The sequence below is a fragment of the Aquarana catesbeiana genome, linkage group LG02 (genome assembly GCF_042186555.1).
Source record: "Aquarana catesbeiana isolate 2022-GZ linkage group LG02, ASM4218655v1, whole genome shotgun sequence".
NCBI lineage: Eukaryota > Metazoa > Chordata > Amphibia > Anura > Ranidae > Aquarana > Aquarana catesbeiana.
In genome coordinates this window covers 710213743-710241522 of record NC_133325.1, presented here as the reverse complement: position 1 = coordinate 710241522, position 27780 = coordinate 710213743, and the positions used below count along the sequence as shown (strand labels likewise).

The 27780-nt window shown below is 42.9% G+C and overlaps 1 protein-coding gene across 3 annotated transcripts in view; it reads left to right on the top strand.

The window, feature by feature from the left end:
- Positions 1-27780, top strand: part of ARL6 (ARF like GTPase 6) — a 126807-nt gene that overhangs the window by 20757 nt on the left and 78270 nt on the right. For all 3 annotated transcript variants that reach the window (XM_073616988.1, XM_073616986.1, XM_073616987.1), the window contains exon 3: positions 10316-10377. In XM_073616988.1, coding sequence (XP_073473089.1) covers positions 10316-10377 — 62 coding nt within the window. The remainder of the gene's footprint in view (positions 1-10315; positions 10378-27780) is intronic.

The following is a 27780-nucleotide window of genomic DNA, read 5'->3' as shown; positions in this document are numbered from 1 at the left end:
TCCGATTCTGCAAATCGCACTGCTTTTTGCAAACCGATTTCAGGCTGTTGTTAACCTTTTAAGGAGTTGTAAAGGCAGAAGGTTTTTTATCTTTATGCATTCTATGCATGAAGGTAAAAAGCCTTCTGTGTGCAGCAGCCCCCCCTAATACTTACCTGAGGTCCCTCTGTCCAGTGATGTCTACAACTGTGTCAGCCATCCAAGATTCTCCTTCCTGATTGGCTGAGACACAGCAGCAGCACCATTGGCTCCCGCTGCTATCCATCAAAGCCAACTAGCCAATCAGGGGAGAGAGGGGGCAAGGCTGGGGCGGGGCTCCGTGTCTGAATGGACACTGGGAGCTGTGACTCAGCTCGGGTGCCCCCATAGCAGGCTGCTTGCTGTGGGGGCACTGAACAGGAGGGAGGGGCCAGGATCACAGAAGAGTGACCCGAGAAGAGGAGGATCAGGGCTGCTCTGTGAAAATCCACCGCAACATAGCAGGTAAGTTTAACCTGTTTGTTATTTTTATAGGAAAAAAACGAGACTTTACAATCACTTTAACATACACTCCACAATCGGTTCACATGAATGGGTTGGAATTTTGATGCGGTGTGGAATTGGCAGCGAATTTGCTGTGAATTCGCACCGCATCTAGTGTGAACCGAGGCTTAGACATTATTTCCTATTGGGAGTATCAACAAAAATGCAATTTTTGTTTCAGGAGATGCCTGATATCTGACTTGTATCTTGGTGCAGACTTCTGGGAAAATCAGTGAGCCAATCACACAAGCAGAAAATTGCATTGTAGACATTCTGTGTACAGAACATATCCAGGTAGCCATATTGCATTTTACAGAAAATTTACAGAGCTTCAGATTGAAAAGAAAGGCAATTTTTATTAACTTTTAATTACAATATGTCTTGAGTCACAATTGTATATGCTATATTATTATTATTTTTTTATTTGATATTTTTTTTCCCCCATGAAACTGGAGTTGCCATTTTTAAGCATTTTTAATTTTTTTCCAAAAGACTTCAGATCCAAGCGTTACCTTATCTTTTGGGTATAAAATAGAGAAGGTTATTTGAAAGACTCAATAGCTCCAACACCTTGTGCAATGGTTGCACTGGCCTATAACACATTGCCTAAACCTAAGCTAGTTTGTGAAAATAGAAAGCTGATCTTGTCTTTCCTAATTTATTTGGAAGGACCCGAGATCATACAGTGGCGATCATACAGTGACGTCAGCACCAGAAACTCCACCCAAAGCATTTTGTCCAATAGGACATAACCAGGGGGTCCTCAGTGTTGACGTCCACCATCTTTTTGTAGCCTCACGAAAACCCACCCTCTGAAGGCGTGTGTATAATAAATATATAAACTGGAAGTGGTAATTCTGCCATTTTGTTGAAGATCTTATTTGAGTATGGAAACAGGAAGTGCTAATGCAGCCATGATCTAATGGGCCAACAATATTGTGTGCCTCGATTTTTAAATGTAACTGCATCCGCAAAGCCACATTAATCAAATCTTAAATGAGTATAAAGCTTCCTTATTACATACAAAGGGATATACTGTAAAAAAAAAAAAAAAAAAAAAAAAAAAGTTAATAATAAACCAACTAAAAATCGCTATGAGAGAGCAGTATAGATTGGCTACTTACAATTATACAGACAACATAAAAATAATAATTCTAATTAACAAGAATTAGAAATTACTTTAAAGCCTGATAATATAAAAACTAACGGTAGACTTAAAAAGCAAACCTAAAATAGGCTTCTACCCAAAAAGTTCATCTTGGATGCATCTAAACATGATAGAAAGGACCTCCAACATATAACGTAAATTTACATCCATCTTAGAAGGGAAGGAAATTAAGATACAGTCAGGTCCATAAATATTGGGACATCCAAACAATTCAAATCTTTTTGGCTCTATACACCACTACAATGGATTTGAAATGAAACGAACAAGATGTGCTTTAACTGCAGACTTTAAGCTTTAATTTGAGGGTTTTTACATCCAAATCAGGTGAATGGTGTAGGAATTACAACAGTTTGTATATGTGCCTCCCACTTTTTAAGGGACCAAAAGTAATGGGACAGATTTACAATCATTCATCAAACTTTCACTTTTTAATACTTGTTTGCAAATCCTTTGCAGTCAATTACAGCCTGAAGTCTGGAACGCATAGACATCACCAGATGCTGGGTTTCATCCCTGGTGATGCTCTGCCAGGCCTCTACTGCAACTGTCTTCAGTTCCTGCTTGTTCTTGGGGCATTTTCCCTTCAGTTTTGTCTTCAGCAAGTGAAATGCATGCTCAATCGGATTCAGGTCAGGTGATTGACTTGGCCATTGCATATCATTCCACTTCTTTCCCTTAAAAAACTCTTTGGTTGCTTTCGCAGTATGCTTCGGGTCATTGTCCATCTGCACTGTGAAATGCTGTCCAATGAGTTTTGAAGCATTTTGCTGAATATGAGCAGATAATATTGCCCAAAACACTTCAGAATTCATCCTACTGCTTTTGTCAGCAGTCACATCATCAATAGATACAAGAGAACCAGTTCCATTGACAGCCATACATGCCCACGCCATGACACTACCACCACCATGCTTCACTGATGAGGTGGTATGCTTTGGATCATGAGCAGTTCCTTTCCTTCTCCATACTCTTCTCTTCCTATCACTCTGGTACAAGTTGATCTTGGTCTCATCTGTCCATAGGATGTTGTTCCAGAACTGTGAAGGCTTTTTTAGATGTTGGTTGGCAAACTCTAATCTGGCCTTCCTGTTTTTGAGGCTCACCAATGGTTTACATCTTGTGGTGAACCCTCTGTATTCACTCTGGTGAAGTCTTCTCTTGATTGTTGGTTTTGACACACATACACCTACCTCCTGGAGAGTGTTCTTTATCTGGTCAACTGTTGTGAAGGGTGTTTTCTTCACCAGGGAAAGAATTCTTCTGTCATCCACCACAGTCGTTTTCCGTGGTCTTCCGGGTCTTTTGGTGTTGCTGAGCTCACAGGTGCGTTCTTTCTTTTTAATGATGTTCCAAACAGTTGATTTGGCCACACCTAAAGTTTTTGCTATCTCTCTTATGGGTTTGTTTTGTTTTTTCAGCCTAATGATGGATTGCTTCACTGATAGTGACAGCTCTTTGGATCTCTTATTGAGAGTTGACAGCAACAGATTCCAAATGCAAATAGCACACTTGAAATGAACTCTGGACCTTTTATCTGCTCCTTGTAAATGGGATAATGAGGGAATAACACACACCTGGCCATGGAACAGCTGAGCAGCCAATTGTCCCATTACTTTTGGTCCCTTAAAAAGTGGGAGGCACGTATACAAACTATTGTAATTCCTACACCGTTCACCTGATTTGGATGTAAATACCCTCAAGTTAAAGCTGAAAGTCTGCAGTCAATGCACATCTTGTTTGTTTCATTTCAAATCCATTGTGGTGGTGTATAGAGCCAAAAAAATTAGAATTGTGTCGATGTCCCAATATTTATGGACCTGACTGTATGTCCTTATATTATAAGTCAGCAACTACAGTATTTGTAGCTGCTGACTTCATTTTTTCCCAGACTGGAGCTCCTCTTTAAGGATTTAGAGAAGATCTGTAAAGAAGAGTGGACCAAAATCCTTCCTGAGATGTGTGCAAACCTGGTAACCAACTACAAGAAATGTCTTACCTCTGTGCTTGCCTACAAGGGTTTCTCCAGCAAGTACTAAATCTTGTTTTGCTTGGGGATCAAATGCTTATTTTACCTTCTGAACTGCAACTCAATTTATAACATTTGTGTTGTTTTTTTTTTGTTGTTTTTTGGTTTGTTTTTTTGAGGGGGGTCGGGGGGGGGGGGGTTTGGTTGATATTCTGTCTCTATCATTTAAAATGCACCTATGATAAAAATTCTAGACCCTTCATTTCTTTGTAAGTGGGCAAATTTGCAAAATCTGCAGGAGATTAAATAATAATTTTCCCCACTGTATAGACTAGAGTGTGGTTAAGTCATATCAGAATGTTGCAGCCAGGGAGACTATTGTTGCCTATATTTTCCCGAACATACGTTCAGGCAGAAATCACATCTAAGCCGCATGCGGCTCACAGCAGGGGTCCGGTGCATGGTTCAGGTCCGATTTCAGCCCAGAATGCTTGGCTGAAGAAGCACAGGACCCGGTGCAAGTTTGCACCGGAGCCGCAGCAGAGATATGTGAGCCGTCTCCATAGAGAGCCGGTCACAATCTCCTGCTATTGCGAATCCGCATCCAATTTGCACTAGTGTGAACCCAGCCTCATGGTTTGCATTATCATTAAGAATATGAATTGTAGTAGTGAGAGTAGGGGCAGCAGTTTACTTCCAGCTTCTTGCTATAGGTAATCTAGCTGCTATAAATAGATAAATAAGTACCTTTTACTAACAGCATATGGGTTTTTGTTTTTTTGTTTTTTTTTTACATGGCAGTACTGCCAACCTCATGAAGTGAATTATTGGATAAATGTTAGACCTCCTTAGCAGGTATGGTCCCTTGAATCAATTTAAATGCAACATTGCAATTAGTAATTTCAAAATCGTTGGTATAGATATAAAAACTTTGAAACTTAACATAGAATGGACCAAAACCCTTATAGCTTCACACAATGTGTAATTAGTCCAACATTTAAATAAGCTCAGTCATGACCAGTTCTCTTTAAAGTGTTACTAAACCCACAACAGTAAAATCAGTCTGTTTATGTAGTAAAGCATGCTTGTTATACTCGCTGTGGAATCTAAGGGGGTTAATCCTCCGCATTGTGTAAAATGGCTGTTTGATCCTGTTTTCTGTGATCCTCCCTTTCTTCCACTGTCCCAATCCATCTGCTGATAGTACAGAGCCCTAGGAGGCACTCTGCACATGTTCAGTTTTGTGTGTTGCTAGAAAAGTGTGTTTGTTTGTTTTTTTGGGTTTGTTTGTTTATTTGTTTTTTTGTTCTGTTTTTTTGGGAGGGTGCATGTGATCAGCACTAAACCAATCAGCACTGTCCAGACAGAGGGTCAGGGGTCCTGCAGCCTCATAGGACAGTCAGAGGAGAATGAAAACGCCTCCTACAAGCTTTAACCAGTTCTTGGCCGGGAACTGATAGAAGTCACAAGACTGCTCTAACTGCTGATGAGAAAAGTTATTTAGCAGTTTATATTTACTAAAATAATTGCATTTCCATGTTCTGTGTACTGTAGGAGACCAGATATAGTGGATTCAGGGTCCTGGGTTTAGTAACACTTTAATCATTTACTGCAATAGAGTATTAAAACCAACCTGTTGGTGGTTAAGGAAGAATGTTGCGAAAACTTTCCTTAAAACATTAAAGTCATGAAGCAGTAGAGCTGTCTGGGCTCGGTGTAATAAAAGCCACTTACAGTTATCAGTGCATAAAAGTTTAGAGGATTTAGCTGTGTTAATGTCATCCCTGGCTTCTCAACGCCTTGTTTATGCTGCAGCCATGACAGTGTGTTTTAGGATGCAAATCCTCCTGGGACCAGTGACATGACAGAAATGTTCCTCCAGCTTCCTATCTGCTTCTCACAAGTAACCTCTCCCCACCGCCCGTGACGAGATACAGACATTGCTTGATCGTGTCCTCCCGTGGGACAAGAACTGGGATATAAACGTACTTGTTTCAACGTTTAATTGTCCTTGTTTCCCAGCAGTACATCTAATTGGTGTGAAGGGAAGCAACAATTAAGTTTAAACAACGAAAAGGCAAACTTTCAGCGATTCTGTTTAGTAAACTATGACGGGCGTCACATCACACATTATGTTTATTTCCATGTTTTGGATCTGTATGGATGTCTTCTACAGATGTATGTTGCACATCTATAGGTTTGTTTAACGTGTTACTAAACCCTGGACCCTCCATTCACTATATCTGGTCTCCCACAGTACACAGAACATGAAAATGCAATTATTTTAGTAAATATAAACTGCTAAATATCTTTTTTCTCATCAGCAGTATATACAGTAGCAGTCTTGTGACTTTGATCAGTGTCTGGTTAAAGCTTGTAGGAGGAGTTTTCATTCTCCCCTGATTGTCCTATGAGGCTGCAGGATCCATGACCCTCTGTCTGGACAGTGTTGATTGGCCCTGTGCTGATTGCATGCACACTCCCTAGGGAAAAAAAAACTCTCCAGCAATACACACCAAACTGAGCATGTGCAGCTAGCCCCCAAGGCTCTGTTTTAGCAGCAGATAGTTTGGGGACTGTGGAAGAAGAGGAGGATCAGAGAAGACAGGATCCAACACCTTTTTTACACAATGCAGACGATTAACCCCTTAAGTTCCACAGTCAGTATAACATGCATGCTTTACTGCATATACAGACTGATTTTACTGTTGTGGGTTTAGTAACACTTTAAAGAGGAAGTTTACTTCCTCTTTGTTTCCCTGCAAAGGTAAAGCATAATGAGCTACTATGCATCGCATAGTAGCCAATTATGTGTGACTTACCTGACACAGGAGCCTGCGATGTCACCGCTGTCCTCTCTGGTACGGCACGTTCATCTTCTTCCAGGTATCGTGGCTCCGGCGCTGTGATTGGCCAGAGCCGTGATGACGTCACTCCCGCGCATGTGCACAGGAGCCGCCACTAACAGCGTATCCCCGTTAGCAGCAGCGCGCTCAGTGCGCCTGCGCTACGGTGCATGCGCCGTAGACAGCGGTGCCTTTTTTTTTTGCAAATATCTCCTAAGCCGTGTAGGTTTAGGAGATATTTCTTGGACCTACAGGTAAGCCTTAATCTAGGCTTACCTGTAGGTCAAAGTGGTCTGTAAGGGTTTACAACCACTTTAGTTCAATCTGATTTTATTGAAAGAAAGCATACAAGAAAAAGTACTTCACATATACATCATTAGTAGTAGTAGTGTTGATAACAATAGATCCAGTGTATTCGCAGTATACATATTGTAGTACGTTATGTGTGCAGATCACAAGGAAAAAACATCGTTTTAATTAGCATAATGAGATATAACAAGGATAACCAAAGAGCCCTCACCATATACGGGAGGGGATTACAAGTAAACTTCGTGTGTTTTTACAATCAACTTATTCCAGGAACCTGTTATGTTGTATAGGATTAGCTTGTGCGGGTCGTATTCTGCATCTGGATTTTAAGGAATACATTGATATGAAAAGGAGAAGGATTAGGGGGAAAGTAGAAAAGCAGAAAGGTTAGGAACAGGAGTCGCTCCAGTATGGTCATGGGGCGGTACCGTCCAGGTTGCCCTCTGCCCAGGGGATTAAGTCCGATGAGTATCGGAACATGGACCACGAAGTCCATGTAAGAGAGAACTGGTTGTCTTTATTAGATTCCTCTGCTAACAGGCGTTCAAGGTCCCTGATGCGGTCCACCTCAATAGCCCACTCCCCCAGGGAAGGTACAGTTCTTGACTTCCAATATCTTGGGATCACCATTCTAGCAGCAGCCAAGAAATGGCGTAATACATCTTTTTTAATGGATTTGAGCGTGCCCGGGAGCATGGACAAGAGAGCTATCTTGGGTGAAGGAGAGAGAGCTGTTGCCATCAGCCTGCAGTATAGTAGGAAGATCTGTTGTCAGAATTTTTGTATGGGCGGGCATTCCCACCAAATGTGGAGCATGGTGCCCCTGGAGTTTAAACATCGCCAACAAGTATCTGGGTTTGTCAAGTTGAAGTGATGTATTGTCGAAGGACATCTATACCACCTCGTCACCAGTTTAAACCCCTTTTCTTGAGTTTTAGTGGCTAGGGAGAGCTTGTGTGTTAGAATAAAGCATTTTTGCCAGTCAATGGGGGAGATGGAGTGTTGGAGATCTTTTTCCCAAGCCTTCGTGTAGGGTGGGAGATCAGGGTGAAGAGCATTCAACAAAAGGGAATAAAGCTGTGATACCACGTGTGTTGGAGGATCGTTTTGGAGGAGCATATCCTCGAATCCTGTGGGTTCAGCTAGAATATCTTGTATTGAATGGAAGGTTTGGATATAGGAAGTCAGTTGTTGTTTCTGAAGCCATTGCATAGGGTATCTAGAAAGCGATTTGGGGGGAGTATCTGGCATTAGAGTGGGGTCTGTACGGAGAACCTGAGAAAGCCTCCTATGGTCTTCTTTCCGCCAAGGTCCAAAGCTTGTCACATGCATAGCCGGTGGGAAGGTTGGAGTCCCAAAAAGGGGGGTCATAGGTCCCGAAGGATTGGATATGTTACCTCCAGAGTTTAGGCGATCCCAAATTTGGATCGTTTGGCGGGTGAGGTCACAGAGGGGGAGTGAACCCCTACGAATTGCGGGTGTGGTCCATGGAAGAGCTGAGAGATCAATGGAGTTCATATGGCTTTCCAAGTGAACCCAGAGCTTAGTCGTATGGTTATGGAACCAGTCCAATATGCAAGTAAATATTGCTGCCTTATGATACAATGAAGCGTCCGGGGCTCCAGCTCCCCCTCTCGCTTTCGGAAGAGATAACGTTTTGTATCTAATTCTAGGACGGGCTGAATTCCAAATAAATTTAGAGAACAGCTGGCGCAATTTCCGAAAATAGGAGTTAGGTATGTATATAGGGATTGTCTGAAATAGGTACAAATACCGGGGAAGGACATCCATTTTCAAGGTGTTCACCCTACCAAGCCAGGAGAGTCGTTTAAAGGTTTACAACCACTTTAATGTTGCCCTAATTCAGACACTCCCAAGCTACATTTATTATTGGAATCCCCTACATATGTGATAATGATTTTTATAACAATCTTTCGTGGTTTTTCAAGATACATTGCAGTCAGAATGAAAGTCAAGTTTTAGATTCCTACAGGGAAAGTGGCCTACCTTCAGTTTTTCATTCGGACTCTGCTGTACTGCAGTCCACTGTATTAATTTGTGTCTCTAATCTGGTGATTCTGGAACACATCTGCTTGTGATGGTTGAGTACTTACCTTGCTGACTCTCATTTGGAGAAAGCCTCTAGGAAGCTTCTTACAGCCACCAATATGGCTCTATGCGGCCTTGGAGGTTTGGATATGATTGCCGATGCAGGAAGGTGCACAGCTTTAGTAAGTACACTCCTACTGCTCACTCTCAAACTTTGCTTGTTCAGGCTTTTGTCCAATCAGCAGCAGCTGAACATTATATATAGTAGTGGGGTTTTCTCCTGCTACTATACCCAACAGCTTGCTACTTCCTACTTCCACTGTAAAGGTTAAGGAAGTGGAGGGTGCCATCACCTTTGCAACCAGTGACATCACCTGGCTCTATTCATTCACTGGCCATCAGTGCCCAGCCATGAAAAACAAAGCAGACAGTGATTGTAATGTCTTGTTTTTTATTTTCATAGAAAAGAAAAAAAAAAAAAAAACATGTTCTACTTACCTGCTCACCTGCAGTGGATTTGCACAGAGCAGCCCTGATCCTCCTCTTCTCAGGCCCCTCTTCTATGATCCTGGCCTCTCCCTCCTATTCAGAGCCCCCACAGCAAGCAGCTTGCTATGGGGGCACCCGAGCCGAGTCACAGTTCCCTGTGTCCATTCAGACACAGAGCGCAGCCCGGCCCCCTCTCTCCACCGATTGGCTTAGCAGATTTTGACAGCAGTGGGAGCCAATGGCACCGCTACTGTGTCTTAGCCAATCAGGAAGGAGAATTTCGGATGGCTGAGACACTCGTGGACATCGCTGGACAGAGGGGGACCTCAGGTAAGTGTTAAGGGAGGCCGAGGGGGGCTGCTGCACACAGAAGGCTTTTTATCTTAATGCATAGAAAGCATCAAGATAAAAAAGCTCATGACTTTACAACCACTTTAATTTGATTTTAATATTCAAAGCAAGTGCCCCCATCCATGTCTCTGAGTTATTTTATTGAGAAATGATTGTTGTAGCATTTACTTCCTGGAATCCATCTGCCCTTAGCTCAAGCATGCATGCAGGAGAGTGTACTTAGCTGAGAAAACCCCCCCTCCTCTCCTCCCCTCCTGAAGACTCCTGGGATGTTTGACATCTTTTGCTTAGGCAAGAAACCAGGAAGTAACTCGAGAAATATTAAGACAAGTGAATATCATATTGTTTCCTATCTATTTGCTAATGCTAGCAGCATGAAGATTAAAAATAATCAATGTTGATTGGTAGAGTGAAGTTCCAGTTTAACAGCTGTCCAGGAAGCCTGCCACCTTTATCATTACTGCCATGCATTTCCGAGGCAACAATTATTGCCAGCATGCTATTTATGACCCGCATGCTTATCACTTTGTATGGATTTATTTTTATACTATATTTTCTTCTAGTGGATGTACAAATCTCACACGATCTCTGTTTGTTTTTTCTTTTATCTTCCAGGCCCAGACACAGGATATAGTTCCAACCATTGGGTTTAGCATAGAGAAATTCAAGACATCCAGGTACTATTGTCAGTGATCATTTAAATGGTGATGAAGCCAAAAACAGTTACTGAAAATGCAGGTCTATGTAATAATTGACCAATGATGTCCCACTGGTCTTTTCTTCATTTAGGTTCCGTTTGCATCTTGGCATTTTTGGGCGTTTTTCTGCTGTAAGCCTCAGCTCTAAAAACGCCCAACAAGACAAATCCCATTCATTTCAATGGCCCCTGTTCACATCCTGAGCGTTCTGTCACCTGAAGCAAAACGCTCAAAAAAGTACAGGAGCTTCTTTTTTGGCAGATTACAGGCGTTTTACTGCTTTTACATTGGTGACCTTTTAACCTTGAAAACACCTGTACAAAAATGCTTCAAAACTCCGCAAAAACGCCAGAAAATGTGAACAGAGCCTCATCTTTGATAGTTTTTACCCTCCACACTTTTTGTTAAAAAAGCAGTGTGCTACTGTACAATGACATACAATCCCATCTTGTCTGTATTTTATCGCAGCTCACTAACTCACTGATTTACCCCCCCCCATGACTAAGCTCTGGGAGTGGAGCAAAATGCGTGAGGGATGCGCGGCCTGGTTGGGGCCTGGGCTGTGGCTGTCATACATCCACATATGGGGTCTTGCATTGATATGTGGCTCATAGGACTTTTTCCTTCCCATTTACAGTGTTGACAGGATAGATACATGGAAAACAATTGTTTCTTTATCGGACATCACGGGACACAGAGCCACAGTAATAACTGATGGGTTATGCAGGTACCTTTAGGTATTGGACACTGGTCACACCCTAATCAGGAAGTTCAACCCCCTATATAATCCCTCCCCTTCCAGGGATACCTCAGTTTTTACGCCAGTGTCTTAGGTGTTGGACGTGTAAAGATGTCCTGTGCTGAAGCTCCAAAGGGAATATCCTGATATCCTATATTGGGGCAAGCCAGGCAAACCGGATCCATTCAAAGTGTCTTTCCATGGTTGAATTGGATGGTACCTGGGCCTCGTGTCCGAAGAAACAAGGTTTTACCTGTAACGCTTCTCTTTTTAGAGAGCTGGACCCCGCAGATCAGAAAATGGCTTTAAACCCCCTAATTTCTGTCTGGGTGCTTTACAGGGCCAGAACTGCAGGATCCCCCTACTCGTAGGGGGCCACAGTCTCTGACGGTTTTTTTAAACGGAGCCCATCGTGAGAGGTGAAGATTGGGTCTGTGTATACAGCACCCTGCGGCTGAATAAGGTAAGAGGAGATTCAACAGAATTTTATTCTAGTAGGTTTTCTCCTTTAAGGTAAATGCATGCTATGCCTATTGTGACCACCGGGGGCTGCCAAGAGCACATACCTTCTCATGCTGTTTTCTGTCTCAGCGTTCCACGCTACACAGCTCTTCCGACCGGCTCCAGGTAGGATGGGATGGAGGGATTTCTCCTCAGGGATGTTCCCCCCAGGCTTAGGGGAGGCTGCAAGTGGGCTGTAAGGCGGTTTGTTACACCGCACTGTCACCGCCGCTGCCGCCGCCGCCAGGCCGCCATTGCAGGTATGCAGACCCCCATTGCTGCCAGCCTCTCCCCTTCCTCCTCCACCCCCAGCCTTCCTCCATGATAAATCCGGAGGGTCAGGCTCGCGCGGGAAGCGCTCGTTTTCGAAAAAGACAAGGGGGCGGGGCGTCAGCACAGCGGCAGCGTGCTCAGACGCCCACGGTGCCAGAAGCATGGCTACTTAAAGCACACTCTACAGGTGCTCTGAGCCTTGGAGGGACACAGAGCTGACAGTCGCATGTAAGGTGGGACACAGGCTCCTAGGCTGCATTTACTAAGGTAACACCGGACTGGGCATTTGGTAGCAAGGCTTTTGCCAGACTACATCGCTCAGCAGTCAGTGTTCATTTTGGATACCTCACACCTTGCTTTGCACTATGGGTAGAAGAGGTTCAAGTACCCCCAGAACCAGAGACACTAGGGGATCTTGCTCAGGTTCTGAGGACCCCCTGTCTGCTACATTCTCCCCCCCTGAGGGGCCAGGGACGGCTGGACAGGGAGAGCCGTTGGGGTCTGGGGCTATACCTGCTTCCGGCACTTCAGCCCCTGTATACATTACACAAGAGGTTTTTTCCTCAACAATTGCTGGGTTAGAGGAAAGATTAATGGCCGTGATTACATCTTCACTCAGTGGAAGAAAACGTACTAGGTCTTCCTCTGTTTCCCAGGACCCTCAAGCAGAGGAGCTCTGGGATAAAGGAGATTAATCCCTTTCAGAGGATCAGGATGGGACAGATAATTCCTCTTCGGAGGAATCGGGTGGAGAGGGACCCTCTGCGACTTCCCAAGAGGAGAAAGTCTTAGTGCAGATCCTTACTGGATTGGTCCGCTCCACATTTAAGTTGCCCGTACCTGAAGCTGTTAAAGAATCCTCTTCTGCTTTGGGGTCACTGAAACCTTCCCAAGCAGCACATGCTTTTCCTGTTCATAATTATTATATATACAGTGGCTTGCGAAAGTATTCGGCCCCCTTGAACTTTTCAACCTTTTGCCACATTTCAGGCTTCAAACATAAAGATATAAAATTTTAATTTTTTGTGAAGAATCACCAACAAGTGGGACACAATTGTGAAGTGGAATGAAATCTTTTGGATTTTTGAAACTTTTTTAACTATTAAAAAAATGAAAAGTGGGGCGTGCAAAATTATTCGGCCCCCTTGCGTTAATACTTTGTAGAGCCACCTTTTGCTGCGATTACAGCTGCAAGTCGCTTGGGGTATGTCTCTATCAGTTTTGCACATCGAGAGACTGAAATTCTTGCCCATTCTTCCTTGCAAAACAGCTCGAGCTCAGTGAGGTTGGATGGAGAGCGTTTGTGAACAGCAGTTTTCAGCTCTTTCCACAGATTCTCGATTGGATTCAGGTCTGGACTTTGACTTGGCCATTCTAACACCTGGATACGTTTATTTGTGAACCATTCCTTTGTAGATTTTGCTGTATGTTTGTTTGGGATCATTGTCTTGTTGGAAGATAAATCTCCGTCCCAGTTTCAGGTCTTTTGCAGACTCCAACAGGTTTTCATCCAGAATGGTCCTGTATTTGGCTGCATCCATCTTCCCCTGAATTTTAACCATCTTCCCTGTCCCTGCTGAAGAAAAGCAGGCCCAAACCATGATGCTGCCACCACCATGTTTGACAGTGGGGATGGTGTGTTGAGTGTGATGAGCTGTGTTGCTTTTACGCCAAACATATCGTTTTGCATTGTGGCCAAAAAGTTCGATTTTGGTTTCATCGGACCAGAGCACCTTCTTCCACATGTTTGGTGTGTCTCCCAGGTGGCTTGTGGCAAACTTTAGATGAGACTTTTTATGGATATCTTTGAGAAATGGCTTTCTTCTTGCCACTCTTCCATAAAGGCCAGATTTGTGCAGTGTACGACTGATTGTTGTCCTATGGACAGACTCTCCCACCTCAGCTGTAGTTCTCTGCAGTTCATCCAGAGTGATCATGGGCCTCTTGGCTGCATCTCTGATCAGTCTTCTCCTTGTCTGAGCTGAAAGTTTAGAGGGACAGCCAGGTCTTGGTAGATTTGCAGTGGTCTGATACTCCTTCCATTTCAAAATGATCGCTTGCACAGTGCTCCTTGGGATGTTTAAAGCTTGAGAAATCTTTTTGTATCCAAATCCGGCTTTAAACTTCTCCACAACAGTATTACGGACCTGCCTGGTGTGTTTCTTGGTCTTCATGATGCTCTCTGCGCTTTCAACAGAACCCTGAGACTATCACAGAGCAGGTGCATTTATACAGAGACTTGATTACACACAGGTGGATTCTATTTATCACCATCAGTCATTTAGGACAACATTGGATCATTCAGAGATCCTCTCTGAACTTCTGGAGTGAGTTTGCTGCACTGAAAGTAAAGGAGCCGAATAATTTTGCACGCACTACTTTTCAGTTTTTTAATTGCTAAAAAAGTTTAAAATATCCAATAGATTTCGTTCCACTTCACAATTGTGTCCCACTTGTTGGTGATTCTTCACAAAAAATTAAAATTTTATATCTTTATGTTTGAAGCCTGAAATGTGGCAAAAGGTTGAAAAGTTCAAGGGGGCCGAATACTTTCGCAAGCCACTATATATATATATATATATATATATATATATATATATATATATATATATATATATATATATATATATATGTGTATATATATATATATGTGTATATATATATATATATATATATATAATATATATATATATATATATATATATATATATATATATATATATATTATAATTATTCTGCTTGGGATCACCCAGATAAGCGATTTCTTCCACCGAAAAAGTTTTCAACACTTTATCCTATGGAAGAAAAATGTATTAAGATGTGGGGAATACCGGCCATTGATGTGGCCATTTCCTCTATAAATAGTAGTCTGACTTGTCCTGTAGACAACACTCAGATGCTCAGGGATCCTGTGGATAAAAAGATGGATCAGTGGCCCAACCTGCAGTAGCAGCGATTTGAGTCTGTCAATACTTAAGAGACCATGTTAAGCAGGTCATCAAAGTATTACCTGAACAACAGGCCCAGGGGTTTGCTAACCTTCCAGCGGCCTTATGTTATGTTATTGACGCCATCAGAGATTCTATCATGCAAACCTCTCGCCTTTCACTTGGGTTAGTGCATATGCGTAGAATCTTATGGTTGAAAAATTGGTCAGCCGAAGCACCATGTAAGAAGCTCTTGGCTGGGTTTCCTTTTCGTGGTGCAAGGTTGTTTGGAGAAGACCTCTTCATGAAGGGGCGCCCCCGCTTGCTCGAGTGGGGGGAAGACTGCTACAGTTCTCAAAGCTCTGGCATGAGGACTTCAAGACAAATGGGTAATATCCACGGTAACCTTAGGGTACAAGCTGGAGTTCCAAGAATTTCCCTCTCCTCGTTTCCTCAGGTCAAGTGTTCCCAGAGACCCAGAGAAGAAGCAGTCGCTCCTTCTAGCGTTAGAGTGACTTTTGTCGCAAGAGGTCATTATGGTGGTTCCCACAGAGGATCAAGGATTGGGCTTCTATTCCAACCTTTTTACGGTCCAAAAACCAAATGGGGATGTCCGACCCATTCTGGATTTAAGGGATCTGAATCGATTCCTAAGGATTCAGTCCTTCCACAGGGAATCCATTCGGACAGTAGTCTCCATCCTGCAGGGAGGAGAATTTTTGGCATCGATAAACATCAGAGATGCATATCTACATGTGCCCATTTTTCCGGCTCATCAGAAGTTTCTACACTTCGAGATAGGATTGCGCCATTTCCAGTTCATGGCTCTGCCTTTCGGGATAGCCACTGCACCTCGAGTAATGTTCTGAACAGGGGAATTGGCGCTGTCCGGCTATATGCGCATAAAAGGATACACAAATAATTTTTTTTTTTTTTAAAATACATAAAATAAGAATATTTGTAAAGGAGGTTGTGCGTGTAAACAATACGTGACAAGGGCTAAGGTGTATCAAATACAAACAATACCCCTAACAGATAATGCAGTAAAGTGCAACGTGCTCCTAAAAAATATGTAAATGTGCCTTAACCTCAATATAACAAGTGTCCATGTGTGTATAGAGGAATGTGCCCACACATGCTAGGTGGATCAGATGCAAACAATACCCCTAGCAGATGATGCAGTAAAGTATAACGTGCTCCTAAAAAATGTATATGTAAATGTGCCTTGACCTCAATATATCAGGTATCCATGTGTGTGTAGAGAAATGTGCCCACAAGTGAACAAACAATTATAGCAATCAAGACAGTATCTTGCAATCCAAGCAAACAATTGTAGCATTGAAGATAGAAAAAATATAAAATAATATATAGAAATCCCCAACACATGTGCAAAAAACGGGAATTAAAAATTGTGTATAAGAAAAAAGGTATGTGAAACATAAATGTCCAAGATCAAAGTCCCAAAAATGTGTCCTTTTGGTGAAAACGTGGTCTCAGCTTTAACTGATATAGTCCCCGTCCTTCACTGTACCCCCACTCGTGCTTGCACTCACCGGACTACCTCACCCCTGCAGGGGTAAAAGGCATGTGTAGAAAATCCCACGATGGCGAATCCAGGAAGTGTTCCTCCGTCTGGGGGTATTTTATCCCTAATAATATCCCCAATTACGAACATCCATATGAAGTGAGGGAAAGGAAAACTTCATAGCGTAAATCCGTAAAAATTCGGTTTTATTGATAAAAATCCATGACAAACGTATAAACCAAATATAAAAACACCGGAGCTGGCAGTGCTCCAGAAGCCGGCTCCGGAGCTGGCAGTGCTCCAGAAGCCGGCTCTCAGCTGTTGAGCAGCGTGGTGTGGCGTGCGTTCAGGAACGCACGCCATACCACGCTGCTCAACAGCTGAGAGCCGGCTTCTGGAGCACTGCCAGCTCCGGTGTTTTTATATTTGGTTTATACGTTTGTCATGGATTTTTACGGATTTACGCTATGAAGTTTTCCTTTCCCTCACTTCATATGGATGTGCGCATATAGCCAGACAGCGCCAATTCCCCTGTTCAGAACATTACCCATTTTTGGATTTCACCTAGGTGATTTTCATTCATAGGGGGCAGCAGTCCCTTCTTTCTCTTATTCCTAAGCGCGGAATTACCGTCATACACTGTACCTCGAGTGTTCACAAAGGTCTTGGCCCCTCCTCTGGCCAGATTAAGGGCTCAGGGTATAACTGTCATAGCATACCTAGACGACCTGCTCTTGTTAGACCGGTCGGTGGCTTCCTTGAACGGGAACTTGAGGACCACGGTCAAGTATCTGGAACATCTAGGTTGGAGCAGTTCCCTATGCTCAGTTCCATTCAAGACTACTGCAGCACAGTATTCTGTCGGCCTGGAACAAGAAGGTTCAGGCATTAGACTTTCCGAAGCACCTGTCACATGCGGTGCGTCAGAGCCTCAATTGGTGGCTCATACCCGAGACCCTGCAGAAGAGGAAATCTTTTTTACCGGTTACCTGGACGGTGGTAACAACAGACGCCAGTCTGTCAAGTTGGGGAGCAGTTCTGGAACAGTCTGCGATCCAGGGGCTATGGTCCAAGACCGAGAGGACTTTACCCATCAACATTCTGGAGATCCGGGCGGTATACCTAGCCCTAAGAGCCTGGACTATCAGGCTACAGGGTTGCCCGGTCAGGATCTATTCCGACAATGCCACAGCAGTGGCTTATGTCAATCATCAGGGAGGCACTCGGAGCCGAGCTGCTCAAAAGGAGGTGAACCAGATCTTAGTCTGGGCAGAGAGGCATGTGCCATGCATATCGGCAGTTTTCATTCCAGGGATAGAGAATTGGCAGGCGGACTATCTAAGTCGCCAGCAGTTACTCCCAGGGGAATGGTCTCTGCACCCCGATGTCTTTTGGACCATATGCCAAAGATGAGGGGTCCCAGATGTAGATCTCTTTGCATCCCGATTCAACAAAAAGACAGATTGGTGGCAAGGACGAGGGATCCTCTTGCATGCGGGACGGATGCATTGGTGATTCCGTGGCATCGGTTCTTACTGATTTATGCATTCCCGCCTATTCTGCTACTGCTACGACTCTTTCGCAGGATCAGGCAGGAAAGGAAGTCGGTACTTCTGGTGGCCCCCGCTTGGCCCAGAAGGGCTTGGTATGCAGAAATAGTAAGGATGACGGTGGGTTCCCCGTGGACCCTACCGGTACGCCCAGACCTGTTATCTTAAGGTCCAGTGTTCCATCCTGCCTTACAAATGCTAAATTTGACGGTTTGGCTATTGAGACCCACGTTCTGAAGAGTCGTGGGCTTTCAGGTCCTGTCATATCTACCTTGATCAATGCAGGGAAGCCAGCTTCCAGAGTAATTTATCATAGAGTCTGGAAAGCTTATGTATCCTGGTGTGAATCCAGGGGTTGGCATCCCAGAAAATATGTCATGGGTAGAATTCTTGATTTTCTACAATTAGGATTAGAGATGAAGCTGGCCTTGAGTACCATCAAGGGCCAGGTCTTGGCTTTATCAGTATTGTTTCACCGGCATTTGCTTTGCATTCTTTGGTCCGAAACTTTATGCAGGGGGCTTTAAAAATTAAAATTAGACTTGAGAAACTTAACATTAATAAATCACCGAGACCAGATGGCTTGCATCCGAGGGTACTTAGGGAACTCAGTCAGGTGATTGCCAGACCGTTGTTCCTAATTTTTACAGACAGTCTATTGACTGGAATGGAGAAAAGCCAATGTAGCACCAATATTTAAAAAGGGCCCAAAAAACATCCCTGGGAATTACAGACCAGTTAGCCTAACATCAATAGTATATAAACTCTTGGAGGGGATGATAAGGGACTATATACAAGATTTTAGTAAGAATGATCTCATTAGCAGTAATCAGCATGGATTCATGAAGAATCGTTCTTGCCAAACCAATCTATTAACCTTCTATGAGGAGGTGAGTTGCCATCTAGATAAAGGAAGGCCCGTAGACGTGGTGTATCTGGATTTTGCAAAAGCATTTGACACAGTTCCCCATAAACGTTTACTGTACAAATAAGGTCCGTTGGCATGGACCATAGGGTGAGTACATGGATTGAAAACTGGCTACAAGGGCGTGTTCAGAGGGTGGTGATAAATGGGGAGTACTCAGAATGGTCAGGGGTGGGTAGTGGGGTTCCCCAAGGTTCTGTGCTGGGACCAATCCTATTTAATTTGTTTATCCCATCCTCCAGGTCGTTTATAAACAGTTCAAGCTCTGTATTTGCAGACGATACTAAGCTAAGCAGGGCAATAACTTCTCCGCAGGATGTGGAAACCTTGCAAAAAGACCTGAACAAATTAATGGGGTGGGCGACTACATGGCAAATGAGGTTCAATGTAGAAAAATGTAATTAATGCATTTGGGTGGCAAAAATATGAATGCAATCTATACACTGGGGGGAGAACCTCTGGGGGAATCTAGGATGGAAAAGGACCTGGGGGTCCTAGTAGATGATAGGCTCAGCAATGGCATGCAATGCCAAGCTGCTGCTAATAAAGCAAACAGAATATTGGCATGCATTAAAAGGGGGATCAACTCCAGAGATAAAACGATAATTCTCCCGCTCTACAAGACCCTGGTCCGGCCGCACCTGGAGTATGCTGTCCAGTTCTGGGCACCAGTCCTCAGGAGGGATGTACTGGAAATGGAGCGAGTACAAAGAAGGGCAACAAAGCTAATAAAGGGTCTGGAGGATCTTAGTTATGAGGAAAGGTTGCGAGCACTGAACTTATTCTCTCTGGAGAAGAGACGCTTGAGAGGGAATATGATTTCAATTTACAAATACTGTACTGGTGATCCCACAATAGGGATAAAACTTTTTCGCAGAAGAGAGTTTAATAAGACTCGTGGCCACTCATTACAATTAGAAGAAAAGAGGTTTAACCTTAAACTACGTAGAGGGTTCTTTACTGTAAGAGCGGCAAGGATGTGGAATTCCCTTCCACAGGCAGTGGTCTCAGCGGGGAGCATTGATAGCTTCAAGAAACTATTAGATAATCACCTGAATGACCGCAACATACAGGGATATGTAATGAAATACTGACACATAATCACACACATAGGTTGGACTTGATGGACTTGTGTCTTTTTTTAACCTCACCTACTATGTAACTATGTAACTATGGGGTGATGCGTCTTAATCCTCCGGTTAAGGCACCTCTAAACCCCTGGGACTTGAACTTGGTTCTGTCAGTGTTACAGAAACAACCTTTTGAACTAAGACGTCAGATTCCTTTGGTCTTGCTGACAAGGAAACTAATTTTTCTGGTAGCCATCTCTTCTGCTAGAAGAGTATCAGAATTGGCAGCTCTTTCCTGTAAAGAGCCTTATTTGATTATACACAAGGATAGAGTGGTATTGCGCCCTCATCCTAGCTTTTTACTGAAGGTGGTTTCAGATTTTCATCTAAACCAAGACATTGTTCTGCCTCCTTTTTTCCAGATCCCTGTTCTTCGGAAGAGAGATCGCTACATTCTTTGGATGTAGTAAGAGCAGTCAAGACCTATCTGGAAGCAACTGCTCAAATTCGCAAAACGGATGTTTTGTTTGTGCTGCCAGAGGGTCCCAATAGAGGACAGGCAGCGTCAAAAGCGACCATTTCTAAATGGATTCGACAATTGATTATTCAGGCTTATGGTTTAAAAAAGAAGATTCCTCCGTTTCAGATCAAGGCACATTCCACAAGGGCTATTGGTGCTTCTTGGGCAGTGCATCACGAGCCTCTATGGCTCAGATCTGGCCGCAACCTGGTCTTCAGTTCATACATTCACCAGATTTTATCAGATGGATGTGAGAAGGCATGAGGATATCGCCTTTGGGTGTAGTGTGCTGCAGACAGCGGTACAGGGTCCTCAGGTCTGATTGCACCCTACTTGGTGGTGATTCCCCCCCCCCCCCCCTCAGTTGGCATTGCTTTGGGACATCCCATCAGTTATCACTGTGGCTCTGTGTCCCGTGATGTCCGAGAAAGAAAATAGGATTTTTTATAACAGCTTACCTGTAAAATCCTTTTCTTTCGATGGACATCACAGGACACAGAGGTCCCGCCCCTCTTCTAATACACTTATATTGCTTTGCTACAAAACTGAGGTATCCCTGGAAGGGGAGGGATTATATAGGGGGTTGAACTTCCTGATTAGGGTGTGACCAGTGTCCAATACCTAAAGGTACCTACATAACCCATCAGTTATTACTGTGGCTCTGTGTCCCGTGATGTCCATCGAAAGAAAAGGATTTTACAGGTAAGCTGTTATAAAAAAACCTATTTTTCTGTGTGGCGCTGACTAGCATTTTTTCAGTGCAGAAAAACACTGGTTACCGCACTATATGTGAACTGGCCCTCAACTGTGCACAAGATGTGAACATTAAACTCTCCAAGGAATATACACATGACCATATGACTGTTATTTTTTAGCCCAAGGAAGCGTTAAGACCTCTGTATTTTTGTTAATGCTGTCTATGTCCCCTTTGCGGAGATTCCATTCACTTCCTGTACTGGTGATGGCCAATGAAGTGAGAAATCTTCCTGCTAGGGACGTAGACAACAGTAAATCTGATAGATATTCTGCCCTGCCCCACTTACTCCACAGCCTAGAACAGCCTCTCTCAACCTTTTTAACACAGAGGAACCTTTGAAATAACTTTCTGCTCTCGCAGAACCCCTGCCAATAACTTTTATCTACAACTTATGGTTCATTAGCATGATAGTCAGCAGGAGGAATGCGCCATACATTTGTGGTCAATTGGGAGAATCCTCACCATACATATGGCTTAAAACAAGGGTGTCCAAACTTTTGACCTTCCTGGGCCACATTGGAAGAAGAGGAATTGTCTTGGGCCACACATAAAATACACGAACAATAAGGAGAGCTGATGAGCAGAAAAAGTCAGGCAGATCACAAGTTAACAATCACTGATATAGGTAATGTATCTGCGTAATAAAGCTTCCTTTTTTTATTTTTATTTATTTCGGGGTTTTTTTAGTTTTTTTTTTTTTTTTTATATAAAAGTAAAAGACGACAACATAAAACTAGTATGATATTTGACACTGTTTTTGATAAGCTAACGAATCAATCTCTGGCTCGTTGGACGTAGTAGTAATTCTCAGGGTGCTCATCAGATATTTTGGTTCTAATTTGCCCTTCGTGTGCTTCATCCTTGAAAATAGTTGCTCACAAATATAGGATCTCCTGTAAACTGATGACCTGAATAACGAGTGTTTGTGAAGAGTGGGAGATTTTTCTTTGGGACGGTAAAACTTATAAAAGTCTAGTCTTCGGCCGCATGTGTTCGCTAATTGAAAAACACCTTTTTCACAAAAAAAATCCCCAAAATTCAACATTTTTACAAAAAAAAAATCAACATTTTTAAGTAAGTTTACGATTTTGTGTTGGGCCTGGTTGGACACCCCTGGCTTAAAAGATCTGTATATACATATCTGAGAGGCAGAAATTACCGATTGACCAAGGAACCCCTAGCAACCTCTAAAGGAATCCTGGATGAGAGAGGGTGATCTAGAACTAATAAAGGAAATGCTGTTTTATTGTAAATGTCAATGAGTATGTATACACTTGACAGTTACTGTTTCCTGTAATATCAAGATTACACTTGAGGCTCAATTCACAAAGCTTTAACACAAGGAATAAGATCATTAGTAGCCATGTACCGTTTATACTCGCGTATAAGCCAAGTTTTTCAGCACATTTTTTTTGTGCTGAAAATGCCCCCCTTGGCTTATACGTGAGTCAAGCACTTTTCTGCAGCAGAGAATGACATTTTCCGAACCGAATTTTGGGCCCCATATCTCGGGGCCACTTGGTGCTAGGAACCCCAAATTTGGTGTGCAAACCCAGTGGAACTACAACTGCAACATATCCAAAGCTGGGGTTCCTAGCTCCAAATGCGGTTCGGAAAATGTCATTCTATGCTGCAGAAAAGTGCTTGACATTTTCCTAACTGACTTTGGGGCCCAGTATCTCGGGGCCACTTGGTGCTAGGAACCCCAGCTTTGGATATGTTGTAGTGCAAGTTCCACTGAGTTTGCACACCTTCCTGGGACCAAATGGCCCCGAGATACGGGGCCCCAAAATCGGTCAACTGTGTCCATCTGCAGCAATGTTGGGTCCAGAGACCCCAAATTTTGGCTGCAGCTAGGGGGCATCTAGGCACCCTTAACTACCGAGTTTGAATTTCAGGGGACCTATGGCTGCAAATGGGCACAGTGAGGCTGCAAATGGGCATTGTTGAGCCTCTTTTCCACTTGCAGTACCTGCGCATTTCTCACCCTAGGTTTATATTCCAGTCAATAAGTTTTCCCAGTTTTTTGTGGTAAAATTAGGTGCCTCGGCTTATATTCAGGTCGGCTTATACTCGAGTATATACGGTAACTGTAATGTTGAAAACTCAGCTGAAAAAAAAGGTCACTTTTTGAAAATAAGGATCCTTATCCAGGTGTGTTTAGATTTTGTGAACTGAGCCTATTAGAGAAAGGGAAATAAGATCATTGCAAATTATAAACACATATATACCGCGCTGTCTATAAAAGAAATCAAACAAAAATTAAAAACACTAAAGCAGCCAGCACAGCAGTGGATAAAGTTGCAAAAATGACAACTTGGGTGAAATGTGCAGCACTTATGTGATCATATAAACCATAACAAATAATATAAGTACAAAAAACGTGAATAATAAATGATGTGTTCAAAAATACTTCAAGCAGTCCTCTATTATGACATGTGATGTCTATAAATAGAGGAACATGGACGTGTGATGTCCAAAAAAAGTCAGTGACAAACTTCAATCATGTGTGATGATAATCCTCAACCACATGTGGATATGATATAGTGACAGTCTTTAACTTCAAATATGTATGATGTAATAACAGTTCATAGTAGATCCACCACCAAAGACACCAGAAGATGCTTACCAGAGGGATTGAACTCAAATAGGTGTACACCTAGTGAGTCACTCAAGCTTTGTGGTATAATATACCAAGGGGATCAGATGCTCTATCCAGATATGACCTCCAGATGGACCTCCGAACAGTTGTAAGGTATGGATGGACTCAGTAGATATAGGCAGTCAGCCCCACCATTAAGTGAAAGAGGAAGGCATATAGTGTAACTCCGTATGGAAATTTTAATACATGAAAAGCAAAGGAAATATACTCACGTGTTTAGCAGTAAAATCAAGCGCTTGTATAAAAGAAGACAGTGGTCTCAGTATATCCTGACGCGTTTCGATTTAGAAGTCATCATCTGGGGTGCTGGACCACTGTACTGGCTGAGTATTTATAGATACTGGTTACCCCCATAACAGCTCTGTCTGATTTGAAAGTGCAAATTATGGAGATTACTTCCTGGTTCCTCCAAAATGGTGCCCGGGTTTGCGTTCCAAGCCTCGTTTTCATATGCAGAGGAGGATTACTTCTTGGTTCTGCCAAAATGGCGCCTGGACAAGAGTTCTAAGCCTCATTTTAACATGTGAAAGAGGATGTGACATGTGGAACAGTGACTGGTTTAAACAGCCAAAAACATGGCACCGCTATTCTGGGGGACATATAGGAGCGGATGTGGCTTAAAACAGCACAATGTCAGGTGTATATAACCTACAACATGGCGCCGTTTGTCATAAGGACAAGTATATTAATAAGTCACAAGGTATCGCCCTTATGGCAGCATAAATGGAAACCATACAATACATCCAAACATTGCTCTGGCCTAAACAATGGCAGCACAGTGGTGTAATGGCCAGCACTCCCACCCAGCAGCAAAAGGGTCGCCGGTTCGAATCCCGAGATTCCATGTGGGGGGGGGGAAATTTTTTAAAAATATAAAAATTATGTAATATATATAAAAAATATGATACTAAGGTGTGACAAATGATGGCACCCCTCAAAAAGGACACGTTAATGGTTGGATCGAGCTGATGTTTGTGATAGGGACCAAACCAGTATATATTCAAATAAAAAAATATAAATCCAAATACATTCTAAAATATGTTATCAAAAAATTTTATAAAAATACCCTCATAAAAACATTTAAAAATACTTAGAAAAAAACTCTCACAAAAGATATTCTAATAGGTGCCAACTGGACCCTAAAGTACCAGAAATAGAGAAAAGGCATCATGCTTGGTTGATAAAAGCATCGGTGTTCCATTCTATGTTCTACCCAAAAGGGGAGTAGGTCTGCAATTTGTGGATGCAATAAGTCTCCAAGCGAGAGACTCCCCTTGTCTTAGCTCCTCCTCTCCAAGGAGGTGTATATTTATCTATGACAGGAAATTGAGAACCAGTAGGGTCTCGTCTGTGATGCTCTCTATAATGTCGAGGCACATTATGTTTGACATCACCATATTTTATTTTAGCGATATGCTCGCTGACTCTAACAGAGAAAGCTTGAATTGTATGGCCCACGTACGGGTAATCAGATAAACGACATGTGTGGTAGCACAAATGCAGAATGTTTTAATGGGATATGTACAGTTTGTAGTGTTCGATCTAAACTCAAGGCTTTTACGTTTACCACAGGAATTGTGTTGACATACAGTGCATTTTTTGCAGGGAAAATAACCCACAAAGTTATGAAAAAAAGAAGGTCGTATGGGGGGATTTATGACATTAGGTGCAATTTTTCCCTGCAAAGAAGGCACACCTCTAAAGATGACCTTAGGTTGTTCTGGGAGTATTTCCTTTATAACACGCAATTTGCAAAGCGTAAAAGGGCAGTTATAGAAAAAGAGCAGTAAAATGAGCATTTTCCTTTCATAAATAAAGCTGACCGTATTTAAACTGTTAGGGACTCACTAGGGGGCATTTACTAAAACTGGTGCATGCAGAATCTGGTGCAACTGTGCATGGTAACAAATCCGCTTCCAGGTTTTATTGTCAAAGCTTAATTGAAGAAGCTAAAGTTAGAAGCTGATGGGTTGCTATGCACGACTGCACCAGATTCTGTGTGCACCAGTCTTAGTAAGACCCCTTTCACACTAGGGCGCTTTGCAGGCCCTACAGCGCTAAAAATAGCACCTGCAAAGCGCCCTGAAAGAGCTTCTGCTGTCTCTCCAATGTGAAAGCCCCGAGGGCTTTCACGTTGGAGTGGTGCGCTGGCTGGGCGCTAAAAAAAGTCCTGCTAGCAGCATCTTTGGAGCAGTGTAAACACTGCTCCTGCTCATTGGGGAAGCGCAGGTATACCACCGGCATAGAGCTTTGCGGTGGTTTTAACCCTTTCTCAGTCGCTAGCGGGGGGTAAAAGTGCCCCGCTAGCGGCAAAATAGCGCCACAAAATTGACGGTAGAGTGCATTTAAAAATAGCGGCGCTTTACCGCCGACGCACCCACCGCCCCAGTGTGAAAGCAGTCTAAATCTTCTTCGCTGTCTTCCACAATGGGGTTGATAAGGTAAAGCAAGGATCTCCAAACTTTCTAATCAAAGAGTTTACAGTCCTTTAGACTTTAGGGGGGCCGGACTGTAGCCAGTGGAAGTAGAAAAGGAGCCAGCGTCAGTGGGTGTAAACAGTTCCTCAGGCTTGGTGGTCAGTAGGAGTAAAAAAAAATTACAAAGCTCGTGGTTAGTAGGAGGAGGGATAATGCCCCATTATTTGTATTGGTGAGAGGAGTAGTGCCAACTCATTGGTGTTGGTGGAAGAAATTAGTCCCCTATCGTTGGTGTCATAGGGAGGTGCCCCACTACTGGCATCAGTGGAAGGAATGGTGCCTCAGCCTTGTTGACAGTGGGAGGAATAGATACCCAAGGGCTGGATAAAGGCAAGCAAAGGCCCACATCTGGCGACCACTGCACTGAAGCAGTGGAGGCTGTTCACCTAATAATTTTAGTGAATGAGGGAACCTCTGTTCTTTGATTACCCAATCATGTGAGGAAATTTTAAAAAGGGATTTTTAAAAGCACATGATTGGTTGTAGTGAAGATGACCTGATACAACCTTTTTAAATCAACCCTTATCTATGCAGGAACCAAGTGGTTTAATTTTATTCAACCTTTTTCTTTTTTATTATATGCTTCAAAGTTTTTTTTTTTAGCTTGTTCAATTATATCATACACACTAAGACCCAATTACAAATTCATAAAAAGTTTCCAGCAAGCCCGATCATTTCATTTCCAGTCTCCCATAAAAAAAAAAAAAAAAAACATGAGAAAAGGTAAAAAAAAGTCTTCCTTTACTTTGAATATTCCAGTTGGAGCTCCAAAAAAATCAAACAAATTATGGAACCCATCAGAGCGATGGGTGTGTGAGGTGTAAGGTTCAGAGTTTTTGTCAGATCTCACGCTTCGAGGCATGGCGTTGCAGCGGGATTTTATAGTATCAGCAGAGGACGTCCATTAACAAGCTATATCCTCAAATGATGCAAGAAAATGAATTGCCTCCCAGGTGATACATTGATATTTCATGTGTTGTTAAATATTAATTTACAGCCAGATCTATACGAGATTGCTTGCTCTCAGTGGGTCTTCTCCCGCAGTAAAATCTCTTGTTAGCCTGTTAAGTATTTTAGCAATAAACTAGAGATGGGAGCACAGCTGTTTTAACAAGGTATTAATATATACACGCACTTAAATCTGAAGTCAAAAACCATTTGCTGCAGAACAACCTACAGAAAGTGCATTTTGTTTTCTTCACGTTGTTTACCAGAGGCTACATCCTAATGAAGCATAATGTTCATTCAGGGCAGGGTATCGGAAAACGGCGTGGAGACTAGTGATTAAGATATAAAAAATAATGAATCCCACCGACATCTATACCTTGAAGTTCTCATTCTAATTTGGCCATCAGAGGTTTAAAGCTGCTTCATTGCCTCCCTGTGATGCGCCTTAACTTTGTCACTGTAATGCATTAATCCACTTCATTGGAACATTTATTCTGGCACATGAATA